The sequence below is a fragment of the Ailuropoda melanoleuca genome, chromosome 20 (assembly GCF_002007445.2).
Source record: "Ailuropoda melanoleuca isolate Jingjing chromosome 20, ASM200744v2, whole genome shotgun sequence".
Classification (NCBI taxonomy): Eukaryota; Metazoa; Chordata; class Mammalia; order Carnivora; family Ursidae; genus Ailuropoda; species Ailuropoda melanoleuca.
This window is the reverse complement of record NC_048237.1, coordinates 1,156,107-1,179,931: the sequence shown is the minus strand read 5'-3', so window position 1 is coordinate 1,179,931 and position 23,825 is coordinate 1,156,107. Positions and strand designations below refer to the sequence as shown.

General features: G+C 41.2%; 1 protein-coding gene and 1 pseudogene across 1 annotated transcript in view; one reads left to right on the top strand and one right to left on the bottom strand.

The window, feature by feature from the left end:
- Positions 1-22,867, bottom strand: part of LOC100467875 (RPGR interacting protein 1) — a 46,605-nt gene extending 23,738 nt beyond the window's left edge. The window contains 11 exon segments of the mRNA XM_034648613.1: positions 10,978-11,116; positions 13,093-13,296; positions 13,573-13,754; positions 15,183-15,525; positions 15,979-16,130; positions 16,292-16,744; positions 19,217-19,367; positions 19,829-19,972; positions 20,403-20,563; positions 22,595-22,774; positions 22,777-22,867. Of these exon segments, the coding sequence (XP_034504504.1) occupies positions 10,978-11,116; positions 13,093-13,296; positions 13,573-13,754; positions 15,183-15,525; positions 15,979-16,130; positions 16,292-16,744; positions 19,217-19,367; positions 19,829-19,972; positions 20,403-20,563; positions 22,595-22,774; positions 22,777-22,828 (2,161 nt within the window). The 5' untranslated portion in view covers positions 22,829-22,867.
- Positions 11,924-12,304, top strand: LOC100465446 (annotated as a pseudogene).
- Positions 22,868-23,825: the final 958 nt, after the last annotated feature.

The window sequence follows — 23,825 nt, the reverse complement described above, 5'->3', positions numbered from 1 at the left end:
GGGAGGGAGGGGGGAGGGAGGGAGAGAGGGAAAGAAGAAAGAATGGAAGGAAGGAAAATAGAAAGTTGGTCCTTTTGTAGGGGCTGGAGAAAATGACCAAGCCAAGAAAAAGCAGTGTAATCAGGGTGTGGCAGATTGTACATTCCAAAGACAGCCTCAAACAATACCTCCCCTCCCACATGCTCTCTTGTAATGTGACCTTGGCACTCCTAATATTTTTTATTAACATTTGGAATTCCTTTTTGTAGGATGCCTTTCATATCTTTCTCTCATGTTTCTATTGGGTTGTCTTTTTCTAACTGATTTTTCTGTATATTTTTCGAATTTGAGCCTATTGATTGTTACATGTGTTGCAAATATTTCCACTCTGTAGCTTGCCTGTTTAATCTCTTGCTAAACAGAAATTCTTACTTTTAAAGTAGTCAACTTTGGGGTACCCGGGTGGCTCAGTCGGCTAAGTGGCTGCCTTTGGCTCAGGTCATGATCCCGGGTCCTGGGATCAAGCCCTGCTTTGGGTTCCCTCTCCCTCTGCCCATCCCCTCTGCTCAAGCATGCTCTGTCTCAAATAAATAAAGTCTTAAAGTAGTCAACTTTATCAATACTTTCTTTATGACTAGTACATTTTGTTTTTTATTTAAGACATCTTTCCTTATTCTGAATGAAGAATAATGCTGCTATGAGGATTTGTGTACAAGTCTTTGGATGGACACAGGTTTCCAGCTCTCTTGGATCGACATTTAAGAGAATTGCTGGATTGTAAACTATATGTTTAACTTTTCAAGAAGCAGCCAAATATTTTTCGAAGTAGTTGTACTGTTTTACATTCCTACCAGTAATGTATGAGGTTCCAGTCTTTCCACATCTTCACTAACACTTGGCACAACCTCTGGAATATATCAATTCTAGCTGGTGCGTACTGGTATCTCATTGTGACATTATTTTGCATTTTCCTAATGACTAATGCTGCTGAGTATCTTTTTGTATGCCTATTAGCCATTTGTGTATGTTCTTTAGTGAATGTCTATTCAAATTTATTTAAAAATTTAATTTTTAGCATGGAGCCCAAATGTAGGGCTTAAACTCACAACCCTGCGATCAAAACCTGAGCTGAGGGGCACCTGGGTGGCACAGCGGTTAAGCGTCTGCCTTCGGCTCAGGGCGTGATCCCAGCGTTCTGGGATCGGGCCCCACATCAGGCTCCTCTGCTATGAGCCTGCTTCTTCCTTTCCCACTCCCCCTGCTTGTGTTCTCTTTCTCTCTGGCTGTCTCTATCTCTGTCAAATAAATAAATAAAATCTTAAAAAAAAAAACCAAAACAAAAAACAAAAACCTGAGCTGAGATCAAGAGCCAAACATTTAACTGACTGAGCCACCCAGGTGCCCTTCTATTGACCATTTTAAGTTTAGTTATTTTTTTACTGAGTTGTAAGAATTCCTTACAGACTACATGGGGCGCCTGGGTGGCTCAGTCGTTAAGCGTCTGCTTCGGCTCAGGGCGTGATCCCGGAGTCCTGGGATCGAGCCCCACATCAGGCTCCTCTGCTATGAGCCTGCTTCTTCCTCTCCCACTCCCCCTGCTTGTGTTCCCTCTCTCGCTGGCTGTCTCTCTGTCAAATAAATAAATAAAATCTAAAAAAAAAAAAAAAAAAAGAATTCCTTACAGACTATGGATACAAGTCCTTTACCATAAATGTGATTTGCAAATATTTTCTCCTACTGTAGCTGATTTTTCATTTTCTTAATGGTGTCCTTTGAAGAGCATGCATTTTTTATTTTGCTGAAGTCCAATTTATCAATTTTTAATTTTATGGATCATGCTTCTGATGTCATATCTAAGATAGCCTTGTCTAATAAGGTCAAATAGTTTATTACCCTATGTTTTCTTTTAAAAATGCTATAGTTTTGGTTCTAATATTTAGATTTATGATGTATCTTGGTTAATTTTTGTGTATGATGTGAAGTAGTCGTCTAATTTTTTTCCCCTTTATGTCGATATCTAATTGTCCTAGTACCATTTATGGAAAGGTTAGATATTGAATTGCCCTGGGACCTTTGTGGAAAATCAACTGACCGTAAATTAAAAGTTTATTTCTGGAATCACAATTCTTTTCCACTGATTTGTAAGTCTATCTTTACGCTAATACTACACTGCCTGAATTACTCTATATTTACGGTATGTTTTGAAATCAGGTAATATAAAAATTTCAACTTTGTTCCTTTACAAAGGTTATTTGCTTATTCTAAATTCTTTGCATTTATATATAAATTTGGGGGAGAACTGTCATCTTAACAATTATGAGTGGTCCAATCAATACACATGGTATATTTCTTCATTTATTTTAAACTTCTTAAATTTCTCTCAGGAACTTTTGTACTTCTCTGTATATAGGTCCTGCATTTCTTTTGTTAAATTTATTCCTAAATATTTTATTCTTTTGGAATGATACTGTTTTTTTTAATAAGTTTTTTTTAAAGAATTTTTATTTATTTATTTGACAGAGAGAGAGCACAAACAGGCAGAGGAGCAGGCAGGAGGAGAGGGAAAAGCAGGCTCCCCACTGAACAAGGAGCAAGATTTGGGGCTCGATCCCAGGACCCTGGGAACATGACCTGAGCCAAAGGTAGTTGCCTAAACAACTGAGCCACCCAGGCATTCTGAAATGATACTGGTTTCTTATTTCATTTTAGAGTGTGCACTGATACGATATGGAAATATAATTGATTTTAGTATCTTGATTTATATCCTGCAGTATTGTTCACTTGCTTTTAGTTTTTAAAAAAATCTTTGTGGATTTTTTTTTATTTTCTAAATACAAAATCATGTCAATTGCAAATAAAGGCAACACTACTTCTTTCTTTCCAATTGGTATGACTTTAATTTCTTTTTCTTGCCTTATTACAATGATTGAAATCTCTATTACAATGTTCAAACGGGGTAGTGAAAGCAAACATCCTTTCTTTGTTCTCAATTTTTTTTTTTAAAGATTTTATTTATTTAATTGACAGAGATAGAGACAGCCAGCTAGAGAGGAACACAAGCAGGGGGAGTGGGAGAGAAAGAAGCAGGCTCACAGCAAGGAGCCTGATGTGGGGCTCGATCCCATAACGCCAGGATCACGCCCTGAGCCGAAGGCAGACGCTTAACCGCTGTGCCACCCAGGCGCCCCCTTTGTTCTCAATTTTAAGGGAAAAACATTCAGTTTTACGACATGGTAGGATGTTAGCTACAGGTTTTATTATCATTTATTAGTTTGAAGCAATTTCCTCCTACCTAGTTTGGTGAGAGTTCTTATCAAAAATTGGGAGATGGGGGGGGCGCGTGGGTGGCTCAGTCAGTTGAGCGACCAACTCTTGGTTTCAGCTCAGGGGTTGTGGAATTGAGCTGGCATCAGGCTCTGCTCTCAGTGCAGAGTCTGCTTAAGATTCTCTCTCCTCCTCTCCTTCTGCCCTTCCCCATGCTCACACTCTTTAAATAAATAAATAAATAAATAAATAAATAAATAAATAAATAAATAAATAAATAAATTTTTAAAAATCTAAAACAAGGGGCGCCTGGGTGGCACAGAGGTTAAGCATCTGCCTTCGGCTCAGGGCGTGATCCCGGCGTTATGGGATCGAGCCCCACATCTGGCTCTTCTGCTATGAGCCTGCTTCTTCCTCTCCCACTCCCCCTGCTTGTGCTCCCTCTCTCTCTGGCTGTCTCTATCTCTGTCGAATAAATAAATAAAATCTTTAAAAAAAATAAAAAATAAAAAAAAAATCTAAAACAAAACAAAAAGAACAGGAGTTGGATTTTGTGAAATGCTTTTTTCTCTATTGAGATGATCATAAAGCTTTTATTCTATTAATACGGTGTGTTAAATCAATTTTCTGCTATTGAACTAAACTGGCACTCCAGGAATAAATCTCAGTTGATCATGGTGAGCAACCCTTTTAATATTTTTATATTTTGCTGGATTAGTTTGCTAATATTTCATTTAGGATTTGCATCTATAGTCATGTTGAATAGTGGTCTATAGTTGGCTTTTTTTTATGTCTTAGGCTTGCTTTGGTATCAAGACAATAACACTTTATAACCAAATCAGTTAGAAAGTTTCCCTTGCTCTACTATTCACAGAAAGAGACTATGAAGGATCAGCATTTTTTCTTCCTTAAATATTGATAGAATTCATCAGTGAAGTCATCTGGAACTGGACTTTTTTATTTGGGAAGATTTTAAATGACTAATTCTTGCCTGTACTTTTTATATGTCAATACCGATCTCTCATTTCTTCTGAGTCAGTTCTGGTAATCTGTATCTTTCTAGGAATTTGCCTTTTCCATCTAAGTTGCATAAAGTTGTTCATAATATTATTTTATAGTTCTTTTAATTGTGGAGTCTGTAGTGGCCTTACATTCATTCCTGATTTTGCTGATTTGTGTCTTTGCTCTTTTTTTTCCCCTTGATCAGCAGGCCAATTATCAATTAACTGTTTCTCAGCTCAAAATAAAAATTTCATCGTCTGCTTTGCAGTGATCGAGTTGGACCCTGTAAATATTTCTTCTTTGCCAGATGGCACCATGTTAAGTTTTGTCAGTAGAGAGCACAGAAGGATCACTGGAGGAGGAAAAGGTTTCTCTTCCTGGTTCCAATGTACAGGCAGACTCCCACAAAAGAGAAGCACTTTGCAGACCAGGCTCCTAAAACAGGCTTCTGCAACTTAGTGCCTGGCTTCAACAGCTCACACAGTTTCTTGCAGAACACATTTCTAGTAGCACATGGTTTCTGCAACATCCAATTGTAGCAGTTTCCAGGCGTCTGTAGTACATGGCACCTCCCTGTAGGCAGTTCCCCGGGTACATCCTCCCCTCTCCCCTCCACCCTCCCAGCCAGAATAGCCTTGCAGTGAAGTGCCACTGGCATGGTACCTCTCTGTGAATGGTTTACTTGCAGTGTTCCAGAGGTCAACTTCACAGTTTCTTGGAGTTCTGATGTACAGACACAGCAAACTTCTGTGCCATTCAATAAAACGTGACTTCACTCCCTCCAGTGACGTCTGAATTTCAGCCCTGAAAGGGGTTGTCTACCAGACCTATTTCGTCTTTCGGTACTCTGTCTCGGCTCTGGGGATTAATGGATGCTCTTTAAATCTGCTCTTCCTATACTTTTTAGAGTTCTTTTTACTTCTTTCTCGTCAATCCTCACCCACCCCAACCCATTTCTATCTCCTGTTATAATTAATAACTCTTTAAACTTCTCCTATTCAAATTACTAAGCAATTTCTGGTTGGATCTTAATTGGTATAGTCATTCTAGATAAAGGCTTATCAAGTTTTTTTTGTTGTTTTGCTTTGTTTTTTAAGGCGTATCAAGTTTGTCGATCTTTTCAAACAGAGTTGGCTTCATTGATTTTCTCTATTCCTTTCTTGTTTCATTGATTTCTACTCTGATCTTTATTATTTCTTTCTTTGGGTTTGATTTTTCTCTCAGAGGTTGTCACTGGAGAACATCACCTCACAGTAAACTGTGGCAAGAAGCTCTCTTCAGCTTTGGTCATCAACCAGAGGCTGGCACACCTGTTCTTTGCAAAGAACGCTTTACAGGATGGCAGCATGGAACTTCTGTGTGAGGGCTTGAGTTACTCCCATTGTAAGTTACATAGTCTGGTGCTAGGACACTGCAACGTAACCAGTGATGGCTTCCATCATCGATCAGAGCGTTTCCAACACAAATCAAGCTAATACACTTGCACCTGGGGCTGACGCACATAGGAATTACTACAGCTCTTTGCAAGGTTTTGAAGAAACCACTGTGTAACCTGAGATGTGTATGATTATGGGGATGTGCCATTACTTCTTTAAGTTGTGTAAACCTCTCGTCTGCCCTCAGCAGCAGCAGGACCTGTCACGCTGGACCTGGGCAGAATTCCTTGGTGATAAAGTAAAGATGCTGTGTGAAGCCTTGAAACTTCAAAACTGCCCCCTCTGGACACTTCGGATGAAGACAGATGAATCTAATGCTCAAATCCAGAAGCTCCTGAAAATCATCAAAGAAAGCAATCCGCGACTAACTAATGAGGGTAACTGAGAGCCCAGATAAAACAGCTCTTCTTCTCAAGATTTCATTTTCTGAATGCTGGTGCAAATTTCTTTTATCACTTTATTTTTTTTTTTTTTAAGATTTATTTATTTATTTATTTGACAGAGATAGAGACAGCCAGCGAGAGAGGGAACACAAGTAGGGGGAGCGGGAGAGGAAGAAGCAGGCTCACAGCCGAGGAGCCTGATGTGGGACTTGATCCCATAACGCCGGGATCACGCCCTGAGCCGAAGGCAGACGCTTAACCGCTGTGCCACCCAGGCGCCCCTATCACTTTAAACACTACCTCTGTCTCCCTTCTTTCTCTTCTCCTACATGTAGTTAAACGTAGCTTAGATCTCCTTGTTTTACCCTTTTTGTCTCTTTTTTCTGTAGAGTCATTCGTTCTACAATAAAGCAATGGATCTGTAAGGTGAGAGTGAACTTTCTTTTCTTTTTTTTTTTTTAAAGATTTAACTTTTTATTTATTCGACAGAGATAGAGACAGCCAGTGAGAGAGGGAGCACAAGTTGGGGGAGTGGGAGAGGAAGAAGCAGGCTCATAGCAGAGGAGCCTGATGTGGGGCTCGATTCCATAACGCCGGGATCACGCCCTGAGCCGAAGGCAGACGCTTAACTGCTGTGCCACCCAGGCGCCCCAATAGTGAACTTTCTAAGAGCCTTTTCAGTGACGTTAGTTGCTGGGCCACATGTTATTTTAGCCTTGGTTTTGCCTCCAGCTTACATAAAACATGTACAAGTCACTTAAACTTGTTCCGGATGAAATGTCTGTATCTCCAGTATACTAAGAGAAGTAAAGGTGAAGAGATCCATGAGAAAAGAAAAAAAAAAAAAAAAAAAACCTGGAAATTTATTCTCTCACAGTTCTGGAGGTCAGAGATCCAAAGTCAAATTATTGGGAAGTCTATGCTCACTCTAAAGGCTCTAGGGGACAATCTGCCTTTTCCTTTTTCTCCTTGCCTTTTCCAGCTTCTGGTAGCTCCAGGCATTCTTTGGCTTCTGGCCACAGCCAAACTCTGCCTCTGTGGTTACACTGCCTCCTTTTCTGCATGTGTCTGTGTTGCTATGCAGATGATCCAGGATGATCTCTACACTCAAGATCTTTAGCTTAGTTACATCTGCAAAAAAATCTTTTTTCAACTAGGGTAACATTTACAAACTTTGGGGTTTAGGAGATGGACATAACTTTTTGAGGGCTACCACTGAACACACTACATTATTTAATTTTAAACATATTTTAAAACCCACAAGCTGTATTTTTGCTTTATGCAGTCATTTAAACTAACCCATATTCTTTGCTTTTCATTCCTCGTTGCATCTTTGTGTTTCCTTCTGGAATAACTTTCCTTCAGCCTAAAGAACCTTAAAATGTAGCTTGGGGGGGGGGTCCTGGGTGGCTCAGTCGTTAAGTGTCTGCCTTCGGCTCGGGGTGCGATCCCGGCGTTCTGGGATCGAGCCCCACATCAGGCTCCTCCGCTGGGAGCCTGCTTCTTCCTCTCCCACTCCCCCTGCTTCTGTTCCCTCTCTTGCGGGCTGTCTCCCTCTCTGTCAAATAAATAAATAAAATCTTAAAAAAACTAAAATTAAATTAAATTAAATTAAAATAAAATGTAGCTTGGAAGCAAACTCTCCATTTTGGTTTGTCTGTAAATGTTTGTTCTGTTTTCACTCTGGAAGAATATTTTTTTGTGTAGAGAATTCTTTGCTGGCAGTTAATTATTTTCTTTTGGCATACTGAAGGTATCTTACCGTTAATTTCTAGCTATAGTTGTAGCTATTGGACAAGTCGGTTATCCGTCTTACCAAAGGACCCATGGCTATCGCTTTCTTTTATTTTTTATTTAAAAAAAATTTTTAGGGGCGCCTGGGTGGCACAACGGTTAAGCGTCTGCCTTCGGCTCAGGGCGTGATCCTGGCGTTATGGGATCGAGCCCCACATCAGGCTCCTCTGCCATGAGCCTGCTTCTTCCTCTCCCACTCCCCCTGCTTGTGTTCTCTCTCGCTGGCTGTCTCTATCTCTGTCAAATAAATAAATAAAATCTTTAAAAAAAAATAAAAATAAATAAATAAATAAATAGAAATTTTAAGTAGGCTCCACTCAGCGTGGAGGTGGAGCCCATCACAGGGGTTGAACTCACAGCCCTGAGATCAATACCAGAGCTGAGATCAAGAAATGGACACTTAACTGACGGAGGCACCCAGGTGCCCTTATTGTTTTCTTTTAGATGGATGCATTTAATATTTTCTATTTGATTTTACTTTCTGCATTTTGACTCTGATATGTTTAGATCTGAAATTTTTAATTTAAATTTTAATATTTTTAACTAAGCCCTACACCCAACATGGGTCTTGAACCCACAACTCCAAGATCAAGAATCACATACTCCACCATCTGAGCCAGGCAGGCACCCTTATATCTGGAATTTTTTTAACTTTCATTGACTTTTGGGGCACCTGCATGGTTCAGTCAGTGAAGCGTCTGCCTTTGGCTCAGGTCATGATCCCAGGGTCCTGAGAACAAGCCCTGCATCAGTCTCCCTGTTTAGTGGGGAGCCTGCTTCTCCCCCTCTCTTTGCCTGCTGCTCCCCCTGCTTGTGCTCTCTGTCCAATAAATAAATAAAATAAAAACAAAAAATAACTTTCATTGAATTTCATTTCATTGACTCTTAATAGCTTCTATTAGTTCCAGAAAAATCAAAGTCATCGTTTTAAATATTGCCTCTGCCCCCTTCTTTCTCTTCTACATTTAATTAAATGTAGTTTAGACCTCTTCTTTTTATCCTTTATGTTTGTCGCTCCTCTTTTGTATTTTCCATCTTGTTGTCCCTCCTTGCTTTATTCTGAATATTTTTAACAATTCTCACTTCACTTGTATCTAATCTGTTTTTTTTTTTGAAGATTTTATTATTTATTTGACAGAGATAGAGACAGCCAGCGAGAGAGGGAACACAAGCAGGGGGAGTGGGAGAGGAAGAAGCAGGCTCCCAGCGGAGGAGCCTGATGTGGGGCTCGATTCCAGAACGCTGGGATCACGCCCTAGGCCGAAGGCAGACGCTTAATGACTGAGCCACCCAGGCGCCCCATATCTAATCTGTTTTTGACCCATCTATTCCTCTGATAAATTTCTGTATTGAACAGTTCTATAATTTCTATTGATTCATTTCCAAATTTGCAATGTATTTTGTAAAGACTTTGTGATTCGGGCAAAAAGGCCATAAATGAATGCCAAAATTATCAAGCAAGATTTGATGAGGAGCAAGATATTTAGTCTCAAAATATCTTCTCATAGATTACTTAATAATTACAAAGGCATGATGATAACTTTTCAGAAAACCTAGCAGATGCTTTCTTAACCAAGTGGTAAAAGTTAACATCACCAGTAATGGGACAAACGGACATCATGTACCCCCTACTGTGACGCAGTGAGAGGACACAGTATCACTTTTGTGGTAACCCTGAAAAAAATTCATAACCTGGATCTAATCACAAAGAAACATCAGACAGATCCAAATTGAGGAACACTACAGAACAGCTCACCTACACTCTTCAAAAATGTCGAATGTCAGGAAAGACAAAGATGAAGAACTGGTGCAGATTAAAGGAAACTAAAGAGACGTGACCCAATGCAATGTACGATCCTGGATTAGATAAGGCGGAAAAAGACTGCTAATAATGGACATTATTGGGACAACTGGCACATTCTGAGAATGGACTGGACATTAGGTACCATGTATCCACAACAAGTTTGCAAACTTGATAACTCGACCGTGGTCATATAATTTTCTTTTCCTTACTAAAATATAGAGCAGTATTGGGGCATGAGATGTACAACTTATTCTCAAATGCTTCAGAATAAAGGATAAAGCACAAAGTGGAAAAATGCTAAAAGTTGGTGAATTTGTTTGTATATGAATTTTTCTGTCCTAGTCATGCGGCTCTTATGTAAGTTTGAAATTATTTTAAGACAAAATGTTTTTTAAAATTTAGGTCTTAATTTTTTCATAGCTCCAGTTCTTTGTTGACATTTTAAAGTTCAGCTTTTATCTCCACGAAACTAGTAAGCACAGCTGTTACAAAGGCTGTGTCTGATAATTCCGGTATCTGGAGTTCTGGTGGGCACTGGGTCAGCCCTTGTCTCTCTAGCCCTGCAAATGCCGAAAGCACAGTGCTACCTCTCAGAACATAAGAGACTCAGAATGGGGCTTCTGGGTTCTAGACCAAAGTGAGCAGTTCCCTATGCTGGGCAGACACCAGATTCAGACTGCATCCTGTTTCCCTACCCTGAAAGTCCACCAAAAGCAAGGCTCTGTCTTCTTCCAGACTGGTAAGGTCTCAGGGCTGAAGCAGTTTCAGCTCACTTCTCTGGGCTTCAATCATCTCCCTGATCGAGGATACGTAATTCTTCCCTCTCTTGCTGACTAGTTAATGCTTTTAAGAAAGATTAGATCTTTAAAAAATATATTAACTTTACCTTTTTAGTTGTCATCAATGAGGGAGTTGGTCTGAATTATGTAGTTTGCCCATATTATAACCTGAAACCATGTTTAATTTTCACTGTAACACAAAAAGCTTTGCCTTAATTTAAAAAATTTGGATCAACATCACAGATAAACCAATCACACTCCTTCTCCTATTTCTTTGTTAACTATAATTCGCAAGATATACTTGCTAGGTAACTAAACTGGCAAGCTAACTAGCTTTAAATACATAGAAAGCTACTTTGAGAATTCCAGCCTCGGTTGCCTAACTGGCACACTTGTAACATAAAACTAAGTCTAGGGTCTTCGGTACTCATTTTCCATGAAAAGTTTAGCAATGCAAGATGAAAAAAAAAGTAAATAACTGACTTGATAAAATAATCTAATGTTAAACAGGAGATTAGATTTTAAAAAGACAATACCATTTACAGGATTTAGGGCTTCCTTCTCCATCACTGCTGAGTGAGATGATGTCATTTCCTCTTCCTTTTGCTGATTTTTTAAACCATCATCTATGGAGCTCTTAAGCCCTGAGAACTTCCATTCAGTGTAGTTCACCTGCTTCAGAGTAAGGACAACAAATACAATTACAGTTGGCCCTTGAATAACATGGGGGTTAGGGACACCAAAAATCTGTGTATAACTTCTGGCCCCCACCCCAAACTGAACTACTAACTTACTGTTGACCAGAAACCTTACCAATAACATAAACAGTTGATTAACACATTCTGTATATGTATTATATATCTTTACAATAAAGGAAGCTAGAGAAAAGAAAATGTTATTAAGAAAATCATGAGGATTATCAGCAATAGCCAAACTATGGAAAGAGCCCAAATATTCATTGACTGGTGAATGGATAAAGATGTGGTATATATACACAATGGAATATTACTCAGCCATCAAAAAGAACGAACTCTTGCCATTTGCCACAATGTAGATGGAGCTAGAGTGTATTATGCTAAGTGAAGTAAGTCAGTCGGAGGAAGATAAATACCATATGATTTCACTCATATGTGGAATTTAAGAAACAAAAAGATGAACATATGGGAAGGAAAAGAAAAGAGAGGGAAAGAAACCATAAGAGACTCTTAGCAATAGAGAACAAACAATAGAGAAACAATGAGGGCTGAGGGAGGGAGGGGGATGTGATGGGTGATGGGTATAAAGAAGGTCATTTGTGGAGATGAGCCCTGGGTGTTACATGTAAGTGATGAATCACTAAATTCTACTCCTGAAACCAATATTACACTATAACTAACTAGAATTTAAATAAAAATTTGAAAAAAAAAAAAAAAGTAGAGCAAGCTCCAGAGGTATCCAGAGGAATTCTAGTGTTTGCTGCAGTAACCTTACCAGCCCACCAAGATGGCGATGCAAGCAGCCAAGAGGTGGAACGCTCGACTTCCACCTGAAGTAAATTAGATTTTATATATAAGAAATTTACCATACAAAATCAAAGCTGAAGAAATGTACGATATATTTGGGAAATATGGGCCTATTCATCAAATCCGAGTGGGAAACACACCCGAAACTAGAGGAACAGCTTATGTGGTCTTTGAAGACATCTTTAACGCCAAGAACACACATGATCAACTTGCAGGACTCAATTTTTGGAACAGATACCTGGTGGTTTTGTACTATAATGCCAACAGCGCATTTCAGAAGATGGACACAAAAAAGAAGGAAGAGCAGCAGTTGACACTTCTCAGGGAGAAATATGGCATTAACACAGATCCACCGAAATAAATGTTTCCTGCATTTTCATTTTAGACTAAAACCCATAAATGATCACCATCACCCTTTTATTTTTAATTAATGCTGAATGTTGTAATTTCTTATTCAAAAGGACCTGCTTGAAACTTTTGATATGTGTTAGAATGTTATGTGAATAAACTTGTAACCTTTTGTAAAAAAAAAAAAAAATTAGAAAAAAATTCATAAGGAAGTGAAAATATATTCATAATACTGTATTTATTGAAAAAAACCTTCATGTATAAGTGGATCTATGTAGCTCAAATTCATGTTGTTGAAGGGTTAACTGTATACATATTGTATAATTATAATAATTTCATAAAATTAACAATTATATATTAATATAATTATACAACCAATATAAATGATTATAACATATAATCATGTTATTTAATCATATGATAATAGATATTTACAATCTCGTATATTTTTAAGTGCTACATAGTAACATTAATCCAGCTCCCTATGAAGAAAAGGTAGTATCAAGCATATAGTAGATGTTTAGTAAATACTTGTTCTTTAACTTATTTTGACTACATTTGAGGGAGACTGGTAAAATTCTTAGTATAAATTGCAGAATCCATAAGCTATGGAATTAAATTACATTGAAATGAAGTGAACAGTTCAGAGTTTTATTAAACTACTTGTGTTTAAGGAAACACATGTTGGCCACAAAAAACCACGATTACTGCTTATCTTGGGTGTCTGCTTCTACCTGAGAATAACATATCTGGGGACACTACAACCCATATTTTAATCCTGCAGGGTATCTAAGGCCTTACTTGTAGTGTATTTCCGGTTAAGATGTTACGACTAAGATACTCCATTCTGTTCTTCCCTTGGACGCCTGTTCTTTTGCCATGTTTTCTTCTCGAGTAGCTTGCAACCTGGTGTTCCCTTTCCTTTCTTTCTCCTACCTGTGGAGGCTTTCGCTTAGCTTGATACTGGCCAGCTTCAATCGGAATCTCAGCAAATGCCATCTGGTCCTAAATAGAAGGATCAGAGACAGCCTTACAAGATGAGAGTTTAACAGCCTCGCATGAGACTTTATGCCTCTCCCGCCACAGAGCTGAGAGATGCCATCTCTCTCTCCTCCCGACGATAAAACCCAGGGTTCTGCTTCCTCGGTAGGCTCATGGCACTATGAGGGATGCAGAATAAGATTGCCGAACATGTGACATTCACAGAAGGCATTTCTGATACTACCATTTTAATACTGTTTTCCTCAAATATGCTCCACAGGATTGGTGGAGACCTGCTACCTGGGGAGAAAAGGAAGCCTTTTCCTCTTCAGATGAGAGCTCTAAACCGTCTTTGGTGTCCTCCTCAGGCTGAGCTTCTGGTTTCAGGAAGCTCTCTGGGGGTAGGTAGAAAGACTTCCAATCCAGTTGCGCCTCAACAAATCCATTAGGGTTCCCCGCAGGGTCAGTGAGGTTAAAATCACCTGAGAAACACACAGACACATAAGATCTGATCACATGAAATAGGCAAGAATTTACCAGCAAGCACCTTATCTATTCCCCAATGTTGAATTTCACTGTATTTTGTCATTAATTAACATTCATTACATAAGTATGATGTTACCATACTTTATGTTACTTAGAAGTAACATAAAATAGCACTGAATATTAATATTCACTTAGAATATTTTTTTTAAAGATTTTATTTATTTATTTGACAGAGATAGAGACAGCCAGCGAGAGAGGGAACACAAGCAAGGGGGAGTGGGAGAGGAAGAAGCAGGCTCATAGCAGAGGAGCCTGATGGGGCTCGATCCCGCAACGCCGGGATCACGCCCTGAGCCGAAGGCAGACGCTCAACTGCTGTGCCACCCAGGCGCCCCTCACTTAGAATATTTGAAGGGTAGATGGGTATCTCCAGGTTTCAGGAAGGGATAGTCAAAGACGTATGGAAAGGTATACCTTGCTTGTCTTCAGTCATCCAGCCAATAAACATGATTGCATTATTACTATTACCTAATGCTTGCTAAACCTTGTAGACCCTCCCAAAAAAATAAGGACCACACTCAAGTGGTCCTTATTTCTAAAACAACAAAAGCCAAAAAAACCTCAGCAAAACGGCTTTCTCTAAATGCCAGACTTCTGATTTGTAACACTGATTAATTTAACAGATGGCCCATACTGCCTCTTCTTTTTGGCAAAGAATGAGTTGTGAGCAAAAGTGTTGGCTTTTTTTTTTTTTTTTTTAAGCTCTTGTGGTATTGGAAGGAGGGAGGCCTCACATACTTTCTGGAACATCCAGAAGCTTGTTAAACATAGTTGGTACTGGCTATACCCAAACATACTTGGTAATGAGAACACAGACACCCCTGCCTCACCCTCCCAATACTGGAACCAGAGTTGACTCTTCCTAAGTTCACGTCAGCTCCATATTGGGGAAGAAAAGATCCAAGAAATTTGCCTTTGTCATGATGTGGCATGAAAGTCTAACTTGTGCTTGAAAGAAGCAAGAGAATTACAGGAGAGTTATTACAGACACAGCTTATAGTCTGTATCCAGTAACGTGCTAAGAAACAATAGGCCTTAAGTAAACACAAACACTGGGAAGCACTACAGAGTCAGAAAAGGTTTGTTCAGAGATGGATGTATGGACATCAGGTTGGTGGGTCTACCCACTTAAGAATCTTGCTTTGTTGCTAAAAAAAAAAAAAAAAAAGAAAGAAAGAAAGAAAGCAGAAGCAACCAATGTTTCCATAGGATTAGTGAGGCACCAAGTCTTCTGCTCTGTTGCTCTCGACCATATTCTAAAACCCTCTCAGCAGGTTTTTTTAAGAGAGACTGTTTCAAGCAAGTAAGACAGGAAGACAACACTGGGAGGAGAGCATAAAGATATAATAATCTTGAACTCCCACCTTTAATGGATTTGTTTTGTGCAAGGGGAAGCAAGGGCACTTGGACCCGGCCAAGGTACGAGCCAGGCTCTGAGTCTTCATCATCAAAAACGTACACAGACAGGGCCTCCCGCCTCAGATATTTATCCAGGTCAGAAGTCACAAGCACTGGGAATCGAGCTTGGTCTCTAAAGTACGGATTGTTACTGGCTGGAATGATGGCAGTGTCGTGGTCAGAAAAGGTGAAGAAGCGGTACATGACGTATGGACTGGGCTGGGTTCCCAGCCGTCGACTCTGGAGGCCGTAGCATCTGATGATTTCCACCCGCAGCTCATTCTGATGCTTCCAAGTCTCCGATCTGGACTGGAAAGAGGTTGGTCTTGGATGAAGGAAAAGGGCAGCCTGAGAGAGTTGCTGTAGCTGAAACCCAGCATCCTTGATGAGGAAGAGCTATGACCTAGTGAACTGCTGATTTCTGACAGGGTCACAGAGAAACCTAATGACTTTCACTTGCCTGCAAACTGGCTCTGGCAGATAGTTCTTTGAGAGGGGTGCTGGCCCTCAAGCCTTATATTAGAGAATGGAACAGAGAAGCTATTTTGTTCACAGCAGGGAGAGGCAGGTAGCTCCAAGGGTATGATTTCATTTCAAACCCAAACTTGACCAAGGGAAGAATCTGGATTGGTTGTGGCACTACAGTTTTTCTCCTTCATTCACATTCAGCAGATACTTATTGAGAGTGGAAGACTGAGCTGTTCTCGTGACCTGCTTGGCTGTGGCTCCTTTGAGATGCTTGGGCACATCCTTTTTTCTCACCTGATCCTCCTGGGCCTCGCAGGCTCCAAACACACTGGCTGACAGGTAGGCCTGAGCTTTCTTGCGCTTATTGCCTGCTTGTAGGCAGGGTCCTATGGGAAAGCGCAGCCTCATCCAGTATTCTAGCACCCCGCAGTCTTCTCCACCAGCTCCTGTATAGCAGAAAGTATGAAAGGCATGGAGGATATGGATGGTGTGGTGGGATTAACAATAAAGGCAGAGGAAGAAAATGAACCACCACCAGAAGAGCAACTATAGACTCTGGGAAATTCCACATGAGTCCTGGGAGCTGTGGGAAGCTGACAGCACTTACCAGTAAGTATGGTAGAGCCATGGACCTTCTCCACAGTCTCCAGCACCCTCTCAAAGCAAATCCATCCAGCTGCAAGGGTGTGGTGCTCACTGGCTACAGCCTGGTGTAGATCAAACCGGGCTGAAGCCCCATGAAGGTAGCTCAAAAAAAGGGAATCTGTTTCCACCACGTACTGGGAAGTGAAGTCATAGAGGGGCTGTGGCCCCACAGCTAGTGGGGTACAGTGAGTTTCAAAATCATAGAATGCATAGGTGCAGAAAGTGGTAGGTTCAGTGTCTCCAGCCTGAGCCAGGGCAGCAGATGTCAGGAAGGCCTGGTGGATGTGTAGTTCAAAAAGATTTTCACTCTGATGCAGCAGGGAAATGTCCACTTCCTCCTCATCGCCACGAGTCGGCAGTGTTTCCAGACATAAGGACAACTGTCGGGTGCCATAAGCCACGTCTTTGAGCTGTTCTAGAGGGAAAAGAAAACTGCCTATCCATTAAAGCATAGAGAGCTCTTCCTTAGGATAAAATAAGTTGGACAGAAGGAGAATAAAAATCATGATGAAAATCCAAATTGTTGGGGCACCTGGGTGGCTCAGTCGTTAAGCGTCTGCCTTCAGCTCAGTGTGTGATCCCGGCAATCTGGGATCGAGCCCCGCATCAGACTCCTCTGCTGGGAGCCTGCTTCTTCCTCTCCCACTCCCCCTGCTTGTGTTCCCCTCTCTCGCTGGCTGTCTCTCTCTGTCAAATAAATAAAATCTTTAAAAAAAAAAAAAAGAAAATCCAAACTGTTGATGATTTTGGGACACCATGTACTTCAAAAGGAAAAGCAAAAGAATGACAAGCATTCTGATGGTTAACTAACCCAAGGCCTGCTTTAGAGAAAAGGTACAAAATGAATGACTGGAAAGTAAATGCTAAGCTCAGGAAAACACTGGAAGCACAATTTCATCTACAGATATCATTGTTTTATCTTACAGCAGGGTCCTATAAATAAATTGTCAGAGAAGCACTAGAAACACAAAATAGGAGTATTTCCAAAATTTGGGATGTGTGCCATTGAGAGAATACCAAGTTATAGTCATAGTGCCTATTACAAGACATCGACCTCCACCAAGAAATGATTTGCCTTCCAGCCACATCAGTCATAAGAATCTTCATTCTGTTAAGAATTTGGTTTCAACGTAAGAAGGCAAAAAAAAAAAAAAAAATTCCACTGTAAGTCAAAGAGTAATGGAGTAAAAATTTGGAGAGAAAACTTATTGCAAATAGGCTGAAAATATTGGCAAAGGGATGGAAAAGATATGTAAGACAGTCTACCAAACCTGTGCATTACCTCCCATGTCCACCCAATCAGAAATTTGAATATACAGTCTGCTTCAAACCGGAGAGTATTTGAATCATCACAATGTGTCGATAACGAAAGTTCTATATTAAGAGTTAATGTAATAGAATAAAAATATTTTGAACACATCAGAATGTCTTCCTGCCCAAAACAAATGGAATACAAAGATCAGATTAATGGTTTCTTAACTGATAAGATTAACATAACTGAAATAGATTTAGTTTTGCATTACCTGACCCAGGGCTAATAACTTTAGCATATAAAGAAATTCTACAAATGAATAAAATGCTATCAAGAAACAGGTAAAGGACAGAAACAGGCAATTCTCAAAAGACACAATACAAATAAGTGGTAAACATATGAAAAACTCTTCAATCTTACCTACCAGGAATGAAAGAACTATAAGTTAAATTAAAGCAACTGAGTCTTCAGAAGTAGATAAGAGTATTTACCCTGCACTGTCCCAGCAGAAAGACCCTAAATCTGAAAGACATGAGAATTTCAATCCAAGGAAGGATTTCCTTTGCTACATGGCAGTGACTTTTTAACAGACTCGCCCTGGCATGGATAAATCATGCCCCAGCATGACCCACCTCCCTTTACTCTATTTCTACGCTCACTAAGTAAGCTGCTTACTGATTCTGCTTTCCAGAGAGAGGGCTGCCCTGAACAGTAGTTCCAGATATTCTCATGACAGCAATGAAACAGCCACTATCATAAAATAATAAATGAACATTCTGATTTAAATATCAATCTTTGGGGGCGCCTGGGTGGCTCAGTCTAACGTTAAGTGTCTGCCTTCGGCTCAGGGCGTGATCCCAGCGTTCTGGGATCGAGCCCCGCATTAGACTCCTCCACTGGGAGCCTGCTTCTTCCTCTTCCCCTCCCCCTGCTTGTGTTCCCTCTCTCGCTGGCTGTCTCTCTGTCAAATAAATAAAATCTTTAAATAGATAGATAGATAGATAGATAGATAGATAGATAGATAAATCCATCTTTGGTGAATTTGGTTATTGTGAGTCAGGTTTCTGAAAACTGAGTCTAATAACAAAGCCGATATTCTTGACAGGTGAGACTGAGACCAGCTCCTGACCAGCAGTTGCTGTAGTAAATATAGGAAGTACCACACTATGAAATTTGCAATAAGTGTCTGGCCAGCTACCCTGTCACGTCGACATCCTCAAACTACAACAAAGAATTTAGAGACTTTTAGAGAGAAGTCACAGAAAAGGATGATGAGAGATGCGTGATAAAGCTCTATATTGGCCTGGGTTGAGGAAACAATCTTGAGAGAGGTACTGTGTTACACCCACCCTGGGGGCCGACAGTGATACGCTCTCAATTCTCAAAACAGATTCAGTAATTGCTGGGCCCTGTTGAAACTCTTCAAGGGAGAGGAATCAGTGGAAGACACTGACACGCAAGAGGAAAAGAAGCCGCTAACTATGTCTGAAAACACCAAAGATGATAGGACAAAGAACACGAGGGACATGTCTCACGTGGAGACGCAAAAGTCCACCTTCCAGGCAGGTGCACAGAGGCCACACAGGCATTAATTACGTGACAGATCCAAGATGAGAACAAAGGACTAAGACTTGCCGGATATCGGAAGGCCATGGCTTCTCAAAATACCTTCCAGCTGATTGATACGATTATTCTTGAGGTCTAGTAGTTGATGCAACCTCTCCAGTTTTTCCTTGTGATCTTTATTTTCATTATCGGCTTTTGTCATCATTGCCTCCAGTTCCTCCTGAAACAAAATAGTGTCTGAACTTTTCTATCTCAGTGGCCCAGAACCAAAGGGCCCAGATAAAAAGGTGGCATTTGTTCGGGTAAAGGCGACTCCACTCTCTCCTTTACAGGGCAGACTGACCCCCTAGAAAAAATCCTGGGGTCACCACAGACTCCTCTGGGACCAGTTATGCTATTGGTGCCATAGGATAATAGTTTCCTGATTCTGGGAAAACTGGAACCCAGGAGCTTCATACCCGCCGTTTTCATTAGCTGGCCCCTTCACCGGCTTTTACTGCCAAGGTGCCACGGGCACTATGAGGCCTCAAGTGCGTCAAAGGATGGCACGTTCTGTGTTTCACGGAGCAGCATATCGCCTCGCAACAGCCCTGGAAACTCGGGCCTCACTTCATTCCCAGTGTGGAAGTGGTCCCCGAGCGCCCGTTTACCGACACCCTTCCTGTACCACCTTTCTTGCACCTGATAGCACACGTTGATTTTGCGCTGCAGAAGGAGCATGTCTCTGGTCTTTTCTAGTTCCAGCGTGGTCTCTGCGTGCGATACTTGCAACTCACTTAACATCTGGGACAGTTTCTTTTCTTCTTGGTTTTTCGGTTCACAGGGCTATCGTGAGAAAAGCACAGGAAAGAGGGAATAGAAATAGGAGAGGCACTGTGATAACTGTTCTCAAAGCAGTTGTTGGTAATAGTAAAACAGCAGCAGCAGGAGTGAAAGGGGACTGTATCACTTCACAAGGGCTCTCTCCCCTACTTGCTCATGATCAGTCCACCAGTAAGTTACACAGCCTCTGATGGCTGTTCGCTCTTCAACAGATCATTTCAAGTCCTCGTCTGAAAAAGCATTCTAAATGCTGTGAGCTGGAAAGGGTGGGGGAAATATGTGGAACTCATGAAGCTATCTGTATTCTCTGCCTTCTCACAGCCTTCTGAAGATTGCCCTCAACCATCATTTCTTCCAGGGATATTTGCCAGACATCCCTCTCTACGGGGGATCCCTCTGTTCAGGGGACTTTCTTAATTAGACATGCTCTTACCTCTGTCGGATCAGTCTCTTGGAATAGAGCTGGCTGAGCGGCTGGTTCGGATTGTCTGTCAGGAGACTGGGAAATTGTCTCTTGCTTTTGGAGGATCTCTACTTCCTGCTTATGCTTCTGAAGCAGATTGGTGACTTCAAGCTGCAGATCCTTGTTTTGAGCTGGGGGAGGGGGGGAAAGTTGAAACTCTATAGTTATCAGTAGCCATGCTTAAAGTTGGACCGAGTGCAAATTAAATCTTCCCACTAATGTTTAACTCATTTTATAAATTTACCCTTAGGGAAGCAATCCTGTCTTATTTCTACAAAGGGGTTCTGGGTTATTGACCCAGTAAGCTGACCTGACATTAGGACTCCAAAAACAAAACAAAAAACACCTGCGGCACTGTAAAAAAAAAAAAACAAAAACACCACAACCACCACCAGCAGCAAACAGAGCCACTTGGCTGACTGGGATAGCATGAACTTTTTTTTTTTTTTTAATTTTTATTTTAAGTAGGCTCCACAACCAACGTGGGGCTTGAACTCAAAACTGTGAGATTAAGAGTTGTATGCTCTACCAACTGAGCCAGCCAGGCACCTCTACAGTGCAAACGTTTCTTTTTTAAAAAGATAGTTAGTTAGTTAGTTAGTTAGTTAGTTAGTTAGTTAGTTAGTTAGTTAGTTATGAGAGAGAGAGAGTACATGAGGTGGGAGGGTGTAGGAGAGGGGGAGAGAGAAGCAAACTCCTCACTGAGCAGGGAGCCTGACACAGGGCTTGATCCAGGACCCTGAGAGATCATGACCTGAGCCAAAGGCAGATGCTTCGCTGAATGAGCCACCCAGGTGCCCCTACAGGGCAAACTTTTTGATAGCACCAGCCAAACCAGTATCTTCCCAACTTCTCCCCAACTCCATTCTGACTTCCATGCTATTGGTTCCCTGTGGTACCTCCCACTCCCATCCTAACCTAGACAGAGGGAGAATGGGCTTTTGGCCATTTCTGCGTGCGTGTATTTGGGGGAGGAGTATGGGTGTTTCTGGGAAGGAAGGTGATCGGTGTTTGCTGTGATCATTTCATTATCATGCATTAGGGGAGGGGAGTTTAGATTAGATTATGCCAAGGTCTGTACAACACCTCACTTGTATCTCATACGTACTACAAGGTCCTTAGCATGTGCTCCTGAGTTCTATCCCTTTATGGTTCCTACCTCTATTTTCCTTGATATCATACTTCTTTTTTTTTTTAAAGATTTTTTATTTATTTATTCAACAGAGATAGAGACAGCCAGCGAGAGAGGGAACACAAGCAGGGGGAGTGGGAGAGGAAGAAGCAGGCTCATAGCAGAGGAGCCTGATGTGGGGCTCGATCCCATAACGCCGGGATCACGCCCTGAGCCCAAGGCAGACGCTTAACCGCTGTGCCACCCAGGCGCCCCTGATATCATACTTCTTTTCCTTCACTCTTCTATGTGAATATACTAGAATCTAATGAAATCTAACCTTGACATGACTAAATGTTAAGGCCCAGCCTAGCAAAAAGAAGTGAGACAAAGGTCTCTTGGACAGTATTTAAAAATCTTCAGAATAACTACCTACTATGATCTCAGAGTTAAGACAGGGGGAAATGGAAGTGGTAACCAAGAGCAGTGATTTGCTTCGAAGTTTGAGGTATCAGGTGCTAAAACAAAGCAAAACAAAAAGCCAAGACTCCCAGTCACCTCTGGAATGATTGGTAAGAATAAAAAGCACTTTCGATAAATAAACTGAATGTTTAAAAACAACAAATTTAAGGGGGACCTGGGTGGCTCAGTTGGTTGAACAACTGTTCAACTCTTTGATTTTGGCTCAGGTCATGATCTCAGGGTCGTGAGATCGAGCCCCACCTTGGGCTCCATGCTGGACATGCAGCCTGCTTAAGAGTCTCTCTCTCCCTCTGCATTGGCTCTCTCTCTCTCTCTCAAAAAGCAAATAAATAAATAAAAACAATAAATTTAAGAGTTGCTATCCTCTCAAATGAAAACTCATCACTTATAAAAACCTCTGCGTGTAAGGTAGGTGCCATGCTTCCTTGATTGTAAATCTGCTCTGATTGCCAGTGTTCTTACTCTAGTTATCCCTGATCCACACAAAAATGGATGGCCCAAGTTCCCCTCACCCACACCAGACGTAGAGGATGCCTCCCTTGAGAAAGGTCTTCACAGCCTGACCTACCTTTCTCTCTGGACAGCTGAAGTAAGACTTTTCTCCTCTCCTGAAGCTCAGCCTCCAGCTGGTCCTGCAACTGAGAGACTTGCTGCTGGAGCTGTTCTCCGAGCTGAGGGTTCCAGTGAGGCTGATTACTGCTGTCCAGCATGCTGAAAATGGGACGCAAGTAAGGAGCAAGGAGAGAGCTGTCGGATACTCAAAGGTATGTGATGTGACGTCTTTATTACACAGTTTCAGCATCTCCTGGGCCTAGCACGTCATTCATTCCCTTACATGTTTTTTTTCTGTCCCTGCTTTCTCTGTAACTGTCATTTACCAACTGCCTTGGAACTTCTGGGCCCTACTGAGGAGCTCCTTAGTATCACGTCTGTTTAGGTCTCAGGTATCACACGGGAGGAAACAACCCAAGTCACACCTATTTCCCAAGAAGTCTCCAGCATGATAGCTTTCTTCAGGTACTGTATACCGAGACATTCTCAGGTCTGCTGAATTAAAAACGAGGAACAGGGGCGGGGCGCCTGGGTGGCACAGCGGTTAAGCGGCTGCCTTCAGCTCAGGGCGTGATCCCGGTGTTATGGGATCGAGCCCCACATCAGGCTCCTCCGCTATGAGCCTGCTTCTTCCTCTCCCACTCCCCCTGCTTGTGTTCCCTCTCTTGCTGGCTGTCTCTATGTCTGTCGAATAAATAAATAAAATCCTTAAAAATTTTTTTTTTAAATTAAAAAAAATTAAAAATAAAAACGAGGAACAGGGGCACCTGGGTGCCTCAGTCCGAAGAGCACGCGACTCTTGATTGCGGGGATGTAAGTTCAAGCCCCATGTTGGGTGCAGAGGTTAGTTAAATAAACTTTCAAAGAAATGAGGAACAAAATATTCCTCTTTTCCTTACTCCATTCCTCTATCTACCTTCACCGATGGCTGGTTTAGAGAATACTTGCCTTTGAGCTAAATTATAAATTACTATACTGAAGGGCAGGAGCTAACCTTTAAATGACTGTACCCTGCACACCACTGTAACTAGCTGTCAGGACAGACCCATTTTGAGTGTAAAACACACAAGGTCTGTCTGATTATTTACATAAGTGAAGTGACATTGATAATCAAGCTATTATTTCTGCAGATGTCTTTTTCCTATTTTTTTTCATTTGAATAAATGTGGTCTAAAAACAGCTTGCTTAAGCTAGTATTAAGAGTTCTTGGTGCCTGGGTGGCTCAGTTGGTTAAGTGTCTGACTCTT